This window comes from Sinocyclocheilus anshuiensis, unplaced genomic scaffold (genome assembly GCF_001515605.1).
Source record: "Sinocyclocheilus anshuiensis isolate Anshui unplaced genomic scaffold, SAMN03320099.WGS_v1.1 scaffold217, whole genome shotgun sequence".
Lineage (NCBI taxonomy): Eukaryota > Metazoa > Chordata > Actinopteri > Cypriniformes > Cyprinidae > Sinocyclocheilus > Sinocyclocheilus anshuiensis.
In genome coordinates, this window is record NW_015536538.1 from 1,463,528 (window position 1) to 1,475,134 (window position 11,607).

The 11,607-nt window shown below is 34.8% G+C and overlaps 2 protein-coding genes across 3 annotated transcripts in view; both read left to right on the plus strand.

Annotated features, from left to right (window-relative positions):
- LOC107696247 (caytaxin-like) overlaps nucleotides 1-1,274 on the plus strand; it is a 16,266-nt gene extending 14,992 nt beyond the window's left edge. The window contains exon 12 of one of the 2 annotated variants that reach the window (XM_016496505.1): nucleotides 723-1,274. In XM_016496505.1, coding sequence (XP_016351991.1) covers nucleotides 723-780 — 58 coding nt within the window. In that variant the 3' untranslated portion in view covers nucleotides 781-1,274. The remainder of the gene's footprint in view (nucleotides 1-722) is intronic. The other variant, XM_016496515.1, reaches the window with a different exon arrangement.
- Nucleotides 1,275-7,908: 6,634 nt separating this feature from the next.
- LOC107696854 (nicotinamide riboside kinase 2-like) lies at nucleotides 7,909-10,776 on the plus strand. Its single transcript, XM_016497391.1, has 8 exons — nucleotides 7,909-8,038; nucleotides 8,113-8,203; nucleotides 9,034-9,082; nucleotides 9,584-9,758; nucleotides 9,842-9,913; nucleotides 9,988-10,094; nucleotides 10,185-10,270; nucleotides 10,356-10,776. The coding sequence occupies exons 1-7, from the start codon at nucleotides 8,013-8,015 to the stop codon at nucleotides 10,268-10,270; spliced, it is 606 nt and encodes a 201-aa protein (XP_016352877.1). The 5' UTR covers nucleotides 7,909-8,012; the 3' UTR covers nucleotides 10,356-10,776.
- The last annotated feature ends 831 nt before the right edge of the window (nucleotides 10,777-11,607 follow it).

Below are 11,607 nucleotides of genomic sequence, written 5' to 3' on the forward strand. Positions count from 1 at the left end.
TTTATATATTTATATTATTTAATAAGATGTATGTAATATATTTAAATTAATATTTTGATCATGTTATTTGCTCAGCAAGATTATATGTAATATATTAAATCTATAAAATGTTTATATATTAAATATTGAACATATATGAAATAACATAACTCTGAAAGGGTTATTAACCAAAAAAAATGTTAGTTGAAAAAAAAACTATATAAAAATGAAACATTTCTTTTTTTTTTAGTTTAACTTGATGTACTTAACTGAAACTGAAATAAAAAAAAACTAAACCTATATAGACATTAAAAAAAATTAAAAAAATGTATGCATTCATAGGCCGTCCGAAAGCTCTAAAATGCTGCCTTCTTTTTGCACTTTTGATGTTATTTCTAGCAAGAAATCAGTGTTGTAGTAATTAAATATTCATTTAGTTATCACCAAAACTCGTTCTATTTTGTTGTAGATCATTAAACCGTTACGCTGCCTCAGAAGCCTGTCCGAAATCCGTTTCATGAGGTGCCTTCGTGCAAAAACGCTGCCTGCAAAGTCGTTGCCTGATAAGGCAGCTGCCTAGTCTTTTGGATGCAGCCATACATTATTTTTTTGTAAGACTCGCCCATTCACACGAGTAGAAAGCAAAACTGTTGATACATACAAAACACAATGATCCTAAAAATCTAAAGGAGGGTTAAAATGATCAATATAGTGATTGTGAATGATATTTTTCTCATTTACAGATACACCTCAAGGCAGGGATTCATCTGTGCATGTCATTTTCCAAAGATGTTCCTTTGAAGAACAATCATCTCAAAACACAACAATGATGTTTGTGGTGCTCTGTCTACAGTGCAGTTTTTCCATACACACTGACCTTTGACCTGGATCACAACCGGACCGCGGTTGAGTAAGTGTGAACGAGAGAGAAAACAAACGCTCACAGACTCTTTTCTAACAGAAGAGGAACATCTGCGCAAAATAAACATCTTGTGTAACAGTCATTGTGTTGTACAGATGTAGAACGTGGGATGTTTTTAACTTGACTTGTCAGTTTATCCATGTTCACCTGCCAACCGCTTCCACAATGAGAAACACATTCAGTCTCTTACATAATGCAGCAGTTTACAGGTTTAAAGTCAACATGAAATCATGTTGTAATCTTTCATTGGACAATTGCCATGAAAACAACCAAGCGCCAAATGATTATTTAGTCATAGTTTTGGGCTGTTGCTGTAGATCTTTTAATCTTTTCCAAAATCTTGTAAGTGGTTAAAGAAATAGTTCAACCAAAAATTAAAAAAATTAATTGAAAACTCACCTTCAGGCCATCCAAGATTAGGATGAGTTTGTTTCTTCATCAGATTTGGAGAAATGTAGCATTGCATCAGTGTCTCAGCAATGGATGCTCTGCAGTGAATGGGTGCCGTCAGAATGAGAGTCCAAACATCTGATAAAAACATCACAATAATCCACAAGTAATCCACTCCAGTCCATCAGTTAATGTCTGGAGAAGGCAAAAGCTACGTGTTTGTAAGAAACAAATCTATCATTAAGGCATTTTTAACTAAAATATGAGTACATAATCCACAATAATGCTTCTTCCAGTGGAAGAAGTGTTCTGGTCTGAATCAGGAGAGAAATCTGCACAGATCAAGCAGTGTTTACAAGCCAAAACAGCTCTAAACAAATATGTGGCTGGATTTTGATGTGAGAGACAACAGGAGATGGCCTTTTTCACTGGAGGAAGCGTTATTATGGATTATAGACTATTTTAAAAAGATTATAGTATTTTAGTCAGAAGTAAAGGTTTGAAGTTAAAAAAGTCTTGAGGAAAAAAACTAAAATTGTGGATTATTATAATGTTTTTATCAGCTGTTTGGACTCTCATTCTGACGGCACCCATTCACTGCTGAGGATTCATTGGTGAGCAAGTGATGCACTCTGCTACATTTCTCCAAATCTGTTCCCATGAAGACACAAACTCATCTTGTATGGCCTGAGGGTGAGGACAATTTCAGCTAATTTCAGATCATTTTTGGTCGAACTATTTCTTTAATGCAGCAATTCAATGGTGGTTAACATTAATGCAAGTTTACAGCAATAATAGCAAATCAGGAATTATTTTAAAAAGAAGCCCGACCTTCATGTTGACTTTTAAACTTATCTGATTAAATGTACAGTATGCCACGTGAACAGTGAATGTGGAATGAGGCTGTGTTCTCATAAAGTGAGCTGATACTGTGTGACACACAGGCAGCAGGTCATGTTCGCTGGAACTTTACGACTGTAATATATGTCTTTAATAAGTATCAGGGGCTGTGTTCCGAATGGAATGCTAGCATACTGCATAGTATGCACTGCATACTTATTTTTTACTTTAAACCCTAATTGAAACCGTATGCAATCATAAACGCTTCTTACTGCTGTCAAATGACCTCATGGCATTGCATGTTTTAATCCACTTATCTCATTTTAATGCAGTTTTATCAAATGAGTCAGCAAGGTTGATCATGGTTGATATGATTTACTTTTCATTCATCACACTAGAAATTGAAGGTCAAGTTGAATGTGTTGCATAGTGGAATACAGTATTCATACAGTAAATACAAAAAATTCCATGCATACTGTAGAAATAGTACGGTAGTATGATATTCTTAACACAGCTGAAGTGTTTGGCACAGTGAGTCGCCTGAATTCACTGTAAGTAATCCATGTACATAGACTCTGTCATGCAGCTCCACCGTACTTCTCATTATGACATCACAGGAGGCGAAGCTTGTTTTCCCTCCCTTCATAATGCCTTATGGGTACTCTGATATATCAATAATTAGATACAGTGAGTTCTTATAACAAATGTCTCAGTAACACTACAGTAAGGTTCTATTTGTTAACTACATCAGTTAACATGAACGAATAATAAAATTTACTAAAGCATTTATTAATTTTAATGTTAACTTCTATGGAGAACCAAACTTGCAAAAATAAAAAAATAAATGAATAAATGTAATAATAGGAAAATCACTAAAGGAATAACTGACTTGCTAATACAAATAAAATATTTTTTTATTTAAAAAAATATTTTTTTTTTGTATTTTCCCCCTTTATTTAGTATGTTCTTAATTTAGTTGTAACTGTATTTTTATTTATTTAAAATAAATTAATTCATTCATTTATTTTTGTATTTATTCATTCCCACGAGTAAGATCCTCCATAAATTTCAACATTTACTAATACATTATTAAAATTGAATTACATAAACTAACAACAAACAGTGGTATTTAACAAGTATGAATAAATACTGTAACAAATGAATTGCTCTTTGTTAGTAAATGCATCAACTTTAACTAATGAGGCCTTACTGTAAAGTGTTACGTCACAAATATTTTTCAGCTCGACACAGAGCAGAGTGACTAATTTCACAATAACAGCAATAAACATGGCATTTTATTAAGCAAATTAATTTAGTGGCATCTTTCCAGGTTAATAGTTGGTCTGCTGATTTTTGCAGTGATACACTGGATTGACCAATCAGCATGTAGCAGCACGTAAGCGCTCATAATGCATTTTGAAGGGATAATTTCATAATTCATAATTTCAGCCACATTATTGTATAATGTACATTATCAGACTGTTTAACAGTGTACTGTGTGTAAATCATTTGTATCATAGGATGTGCAATAAGTGAATGAGTTGCTAACATTGATGATGTGACAATTAATAAAAGTTAAATTTAACTGTCAAGCTTTGTATTTTACATTTTCTGGTTGCATGACTCACAGCTGTCAGGACGGATTTCCCGGGAAACTGCATACTTTCATCATTGGTCTGCACATGTACATGTCATATCTGTGAATAAATGAAAGGAGGTCAGGTTACTATCGTATACGTAGCTTGAAGCCACAACAACTGAACCTCGAAACAAAAAGAGTTTGCAAGCAAAACCGGAAAGCGTCAGAACTCGTAATAAAACATGAATCAACATGATTCATGATGACAAAACATTGTTTACTTTGGTAACTATACCAAACCAGTTACTTCTTTTTTCTATTTGCCTATAACTAGTTGCCTATATCAGTTATCTGATATTGTTTCAGCGCTGCCAGACTTTTGTAACATTATTATAACAAGTTATAACAACAGCGTCATATAGGCTGCTTACCTGCTCATAAGACATATATTCCTGGATATCAGCCTTCATTATTAGTTGTGTTTTGATGTCATTTGCACTGATAAAGCGATCATTATCACAGTGGTGCCCCAAAACATCAGATTCATCCGCGCAGGACAGCGGAGCCGCAGCACAACTCGCTTAACGACCAAAACAATGTTCCTCCACGAGTAACTTTTAGTTTTATTCTTACACCGCTAGAGGGTTCAGTAATTGTTGTATTGGGCAGTCACACGTGTCCCAGCAGGCATAAGTTGTGAGCTGTTCATGGGTCAGGAATGAGTCATTTACTCACACACTCTTGTGTTAATACGTCTGATCTCAGAATGTCAGAAACAAAACATTACAAACAAATGCAGCCTGAGCTCCATCAACTCATACTGTCTGTAATCTCAAGTCACGCTGGAAAAACTGATCATTTTCAAAGCTTTGACCTCGTAAAGCAAAGCAGTTTGTCTTTTTATGTTTTGGCCATTAATGTTGACATAAATAATAAAAGAACTGGTAGCCTATTAGGTCTATGTTTTTAGTCAAAGCATGTAGCCAAAACAAGTAAACAAGCTTCCATAACACTTCACAATTAGGTCCCATTAGTTACTCCATCAAATAATATTAACCGATAGGCCTACAACTTGTACTTTTAATAAGGTATTAGTAAATGTTGAAATTAAATGAACTAGTAAATTAGAAGTATTTTTCATCAACTAATTTTTACAAATGGAACCTTATTGTAAAGTGTTACCCAGTTTCCATATTCAAAAGCAATTAAACATCAGTAAACATTTATTTCTTAGGTTTTGAAATAGATGATTATATAGGAATAATATATGTATTTAAGAAGAAATATTTAAGTCATAGTAACCTGTTAAACAGTTATTTTGTTCTATGAATGTCTAATTAAATAAGAAGTAAAAAAGCATGAATTTTGACTTGGAAATGTAATTTAAGTATTCAGTTTCACTAGTTAAGTACAAATTTAACAAAATATTATTTAAATGTAATATTAAAATATACCCACTTAAGTTCTTTATACTGCTAAATGCATGATTATTATCAGTACACACAATTAAAAAAATTATGTTTACCGTCACAAAAGGAAACTTGTGTGACTCGTGTAATCTATTTTATCATAAAATCAAAGTTCAAAGCTTCAAAAATGTTCTTACTTTTATTTTGTATATATCAGAACTCAGATACTCAGAAACAATGACATAAAAACATTGACGTTCATCTCAATGTCAGACGATAATTATGAATGACTGAAAGATAAAGGATCATAACTTGAATGAATATTAAAAACTGTTGCAGTAAGTCTTTTTGTAGTCATTCAAGGAAGTGAAATGTTAGTATTATCATTTACACTTGAATTGATTTCATTAAGATGGGATGAATGACACATTTTGTGAAATGATTTGGATCCAAAACCAAATAACCTTCTTTACAGTCTTAAATATAAAAGTGTGTGTGTGCGCACGCACGCGCGTGTGTGTGTGTGTGTGTGTGTGTGAGAGAGAGAGAGAGAGCCAGAGAGAGCGCGAGAGAGCGAGAGAGAGAAAGAGAGAGAGAGACAGGGTTACATCACAGTGGAGTCAGCTGTCTTAACCATGGCTTGTGTACTGCAAACACATACCAGCTTCATCACTGTGTCTGTCACGCGACTCTGTTCCCCTTTCGGGCTCTGTCTTTACATTTATTTTGAAAGCTGACGCTCGCGATTATGGTAAGGGGCGTTACATTTCCGACGAGTGCTTGCGGTGTTCGGCCAATCAATAATGTACAGTATTTGAAAAATAATGTGTTTTTTTAACATTAAAGCATGTCAACATATTCTGTTACACCAAATACACAAAATAATGATCTTTAAAAAAGCATCATATGACCCCTTTAAAATGATAGTCTGGTATTTATGTGAGTTGCGTCAGAAGCATTTGTACCGTGTCACACATAGACATCATGCCAAATATAGTTCTATGGCCGCGTCCACTGAGAGCTGGTTAAGTTTGACATTTTTCACCTCAGTCCAGGAGAAAAGTTCCCTCACACCATGCCAACAATACGAGTCAAGTAATTGGAAACAATTTAATCAGGATGGTCAAGTATCATGAGAGGAAACATACTGAAATACCACGTGCCTGTCTTGTCTTTATTTAACATTTGGCTCTGAAATCTGCACTTCCATTTGGGTGGAGAGTGTGACCATAATATAATGATTAACAACCATCCAAACCGAATGCATACTAACAAACATAAATCAGTCATAAATAGCTCTGTTCTTGCAGTCAACACTCTCTCTGCTGTCTGAAACATCAGGCTCAAACATTCTGTGTTTGTACTTGATGATGTTGAAAATGAATGAGCACATGTGGGATTCTGGCCAGACTGAAGTTCACAGAGTAAAATGATCCCGAGCTGAAATGTGGGGCAGAAATGATGTGGGAGGATGAGCATAGAGACAAAGCTACTGAAGATATAGGCCTGTGCATTCACAAACACATATTATACTGTACGTCACATCACCGCTAGAAATTCATAGAGCACCTTTATTTTTTTAAATAATGATATCACTATTATTATTTGGATAAAAATTACTTTTTTTCTTTCTTTGTTTGTTTATTATTTTACTACTTGATTAATTGTTACACTATGGACAAAAGTGTCAGCTAAATTATTAAATGTAAATGTAAATTATCATTTAAAAATAATAATAATGGTGATGGGAGCACAGGTTACATATATAATAATAAAAAAAAATTATAATTATTTTTAATAAAATTATTTATAAACACACAATTGTATTAATAATAAAATGATCAATCTTCAGTATCTTAGATTAATTAGTAGGCCTATTAAATCAGTATTAATCAGTATTAAGTACATAATTTATTGCAGTTGTAGTCTGTTATTCATAGCATTGATTATGAAATTTAATGATCAGCAACCAATGTATGTAGTATGCATTCATTTCTGACCAAAATATTTAGTAAAGATTTTGTCAGTAGTCAATATTATATATATATATAACAGATGAAGTTTGCATTGATTTCTGACCACAAAAAAAAATAAAACAAAAATAAAAACATTTAAAAAAAAATGGAAAATTTGTGTTTTCGTAAATATTTTGTAATTCCTCTACTGTAAATTGGCAGACTAATACAGTGGCAATGATCAGTATTTCTATTCGTTATCAGATATTAGCCTATATATAGCCTAGCGTGTGTGTGTGTGTGTGTGTGTGTGTGTGTGTGTTCTGACAACGATTAAATTTATAATCTGAGCGATAAACATATATATTGCCTATTATATAAATGCGCAGAACCTCCGTAGCATGTATTTATATATGAATTTTGATTTATGAATATTATTTTGTCTTTACTATTAGATTGTGAGTTGTCTGTCGTGTAAATTACGTGTTTATTCCTTTACCTTCATTTAACCACGTCCTTCGTTTCGGTAGTGTCGGTAATGTGTGTTGTTAAACACAAACTATGAGCGAGCTGGCTTGATTTGGTGGTATATTTCCACTCTTTAATGGACCCTCGGAGCAGCGCCGTCCCTCGAGCCGCTGACAGACGCGGAGCGACAGGTGCGACGGTGGAGCAGCACCAATATGCAAATTAGAAAGACTCCTCAAACGCTGATTGGTTCCCCGAGAGCGACCTTACTGGCAAGCGACCCACGTCGACGTGACGCAAAGCCGATCCGCCTATATAATGAAGGCGAAAGCCTAGTCCATCAATGAAATAGTAAAGAGAGGGAGATTCTGGGAGAGAGAGGAGAGAGAGACTAAAAGCATTCACGACTGTATCGGCAATTCAAGGAAGAGATTCCTTTGCTAGGAAGACCAATATCAAAAAGGATCAGAATGAAGCTTATTACTGGAATAGGAGGGTGAGTAATCTTCGAGATCGACATATTGAACTTCTATATCATTGTTTAATAAATGTGTGATGTGTATTTTACAGTGTGACCAATGGAGGCAAGACAACTTTGACGGGAAGACTCATAAAGAACTTACCAAACTGTTGTGTTGTACATCAAGATGATTTTTTCAAGGTATGGAGAGAATCCACATTTTTAATTTTAAACTTGTCAGCTTATTTTACTACTTCATTTATATAAAGATATACTCTGTGGCCCATACGATGTATTTGGACATTTACACCAAACTTCGGAATGTATGAATCTCATTGCATTGTAGATAACAAAAGCATCTAATGCAATTAATTTAATGCATTTTAAGTTTGATTTAAGTGTCTGAATATTTAAAATTGAATGAATGCCACAGCATTTCCAAGGGACAAAGAAGGTAAAGACGTTTAGGACTTTTTGTAGTTTTTATGGATCCATTTGTTGTATTTATGGATCCATATTGTGGTTCATGAACCCTATGCTGGTGTTCTCCTGGACAGCCAACCTCAAAAACCCAACAAATGAATGCCTTTTGAGGTGCCTAAATACAGTACAGTCTAGCAGGCATTCATTTGCACTCCTAATTCCACTAATACGATTCTCTTGCTCATACATTTATCATTCTGTGGCATGTAAGAGGATCTGGCAACCTTCATAGCAACAGTTGCTCCCCGAGAGCTCATATCGATATATTTAATAACACCTCTTAAGTGCATCACACACACACATTCCTAACTGTCATTGGAGGCTCTTCTCTCAAGAATTGCATTGGCGACATGCTGCAGATAATTCAGTCCAACGAATGCATAACTGCGCATTTGGTGCATTGCAACCAAATTAATCTCATGCACACGATTGAAATTGAAGATGATTTTAGAGGACTAGCCTGAGGGCTTGGCGTCACATGTCCAGGTGGGACCAGCACTGCCTGAGCGATCCACACCTTTTTGTTTTATTGGTCACTGTTATTGCAGCCCCAAGATCAAATAGAGCTCGGGGAGGACGGCTTTAAACAATGGGATGGTAAGAATGGCTTTCGCTGTGGGATGAGAAACAGTAACGTATTCCCACCTTTCCATAACCCTTCTGATGTTTGCATTATTGTAACATAAACCTAAAACCCAGCAAAACTATTTTTCTTGCATTGCACGTCAAAAGTCTGGACACACTTAAGGATTGAAATGTACTGCATATGTATGAATTTGGAGCAGATAGTGAAGAAAAATCATTATTATACGTGTTCCTCCTTCATTAGTGTTTAAAAGCATCTCAAGATGAACTCATGAAGTTAACTGATGAACAGTGAGAAGACTTTATCATTCTCACATTTCCATTCATGTTCTATAATAGCTTTAATAAAGAATGAGTGTGTCCAAACTTTAGACTGGTAGTGTAAATTTGACTCACAGTCCTATTATATTAATTATTAACATCCCTAAAAAGGAGAAGTCTTTAATGCATTATTTTATTTTTCATTATCCAAGCATGTGAGACACGTCTTGTCTTTTTTGTCTGCTTGTGTAGTGATTACCGCCTTGGACATGGACGCCATGGTGAACACGGTTAAGGGATGGATGGAGAACCCGGTGAAGTTTGCACGCTCCCACGGCGTGACCGTTTCACCCGCATCTGACGGCTCGGACCCTGAGCGCGAGATCCACATACTCATTATCGAGGGATTTCTTCTTTATAACTACAAGTAGGCATCTTTTTAAGTTGCATTAGTTTTATTCAGCTTAAAGATTTGAATGGTTGATGGTTTCTTCTTGTTTCTGCCTCCAGGCCTTTGCTTGACGTCTACAACAAGTGCTACTATGTCAGCATTCCATATGAGGAGTGCAAAAGGAGAAGAAGGTGAGAACAGTTTTTAAAGATCAGATGTTTTTAGATGATTCTGTTTTCTAACAAACCCGTCTCCTCCATTTCAGTACGAGAACGTACACCGTTCCTGACCCTCCTGGTCTGTTTGACGGCCACGTTTGGCCCATGTACTTGAAACACAGGCTGGAGATGGAAAACTGCGGCCTAGATATCCGTAAGTCAACCAATCTAGCGATTAAAATGGCATTTGCAACCCATTTCACATCTGTAATGTGTAACTCGCATGCACGATTCGTATCTGCAGAATATCTGGATGGAATGAGAACAAAAGACGAGCTCTATAATCAAGTTTATGAAGACATTCAGAACTCCCTGTTGAACGTCTTATAGGTAAGATCTTCCATCCTTTAATATAAATGATCTATATCATTGTAAAGAGGTTTTTCTAATCTATTTTTCCTTATTGTCTTTGCAGCCTCTCCAGTTGGAATGAAGATGTGTGTGTATAGAACTGTAAATAGCATCATAAGCAGATATGGCTTGTGCCACTAGACGAATTTTGTAAATAAATACTAACTTATTTTAAAACTGATGGCAGAAGCCTGTAATTTTATATTGCTCTATGTAACTTTGTTTTATTAGTCTCTGGGATGCACAGAGATGAACAGTGTATGTCGGTATGAATTTGTTTTCATTTTACTGTAACTGAAGCTCTATCATCTTCAATCAAAACTTGTCAAAGAATCAAAAATGTGTTTTCATTTTCAATATGCATGGAAACATCGACATTTTTATGATTACAGTGTCTGGACGGTGATGGAGGAATGTAATGGGCAAGCATAAAACACTTCAAATTATTTAATAAAAAATGTTGAAATAAAAATACAGTAAATATATATTTCATGCTATTATTTTACATAAAATTATCATTACACCCTATTTATGCTCATATGTTGTATTTTTATTTATTGATTGCAATATTTTAATGACATATTATCATTACGGGTTTATAATTTTGTCCAGTGACATTGTCTGTGGTTCAGGAGTGGCTTAACAAGAGGAATACGACAACTGTAGCCAAATTCCTTGACACGTCTTTGTGTGGTGGCTCTTTCAGGGCATATTTTATGTGATATTTTGTGTAATTTATCATTTCAGTTTGTTTATTCATGATCATATGTCACTAAATATTTATTGATTGCACCATTTCATTATTCAATTACGTCATTATATATTTATTTAATATATTTATATTTGGCTCCTTTATATCCCTCCGTTTACTATATCAAAAACACCTTAGGATCTGGTTTTACATTAAACATTTATTCAAAGTTATTGCCACATAACAGGAAAACAAACACATCAGGCACTCAGACACAAGGTCAGTGTGTTGGTATTTATAGCATGTATGAAATGTCAATAGGCTAGTCAATTTGACTGAAGTACATTAAGTGAACACAAACAATCAGAACATTCCCTTCCTTATTTTCTCCTCTGAACATCAAGTACTTTAGACTGGATCATGATGTATGTGCATGCATTTGTGTCTATGGTACAGTGAAGTATTTTTTCGTGCCATGATATTAAGTAATCTCAACAAACAAAGCACTTTAATCATGTTTGATGATATTAAATAGAGGAATGAAAACGAGCATCAGTTGTGATCGTGTTGTGTAACAGTAGGCCTCTACATGGCGTCTGTTCGTATACAGACTGGAATCTAAGTG

What these genes read in the sequence shown, in the direction of transcription:
- LOC107696854 (XM_016497391.1), top strand. Translation starts at nt 8,013, where the DNA reads ATGAAGCTTATTACTGGAATAGGAGG. An exon ending in CGGCTTTAAACAATGGGATG is followed by an intron (nt 9,083 to 9,583) that starts GTAAGAATGGCT and finishes CTGCTTGTGTAG; the next exon opens with TGATTACCGCCTTGGACATG. An exon ending in AAACTGCGGCCTAGATATCC is followed by an intron (nt 10,095 to 10,184) that starts GTAAGTCAACCA and finishes TCGTATCTGCAG; the next exon opens with AATATCTGGATGGAATGAGA.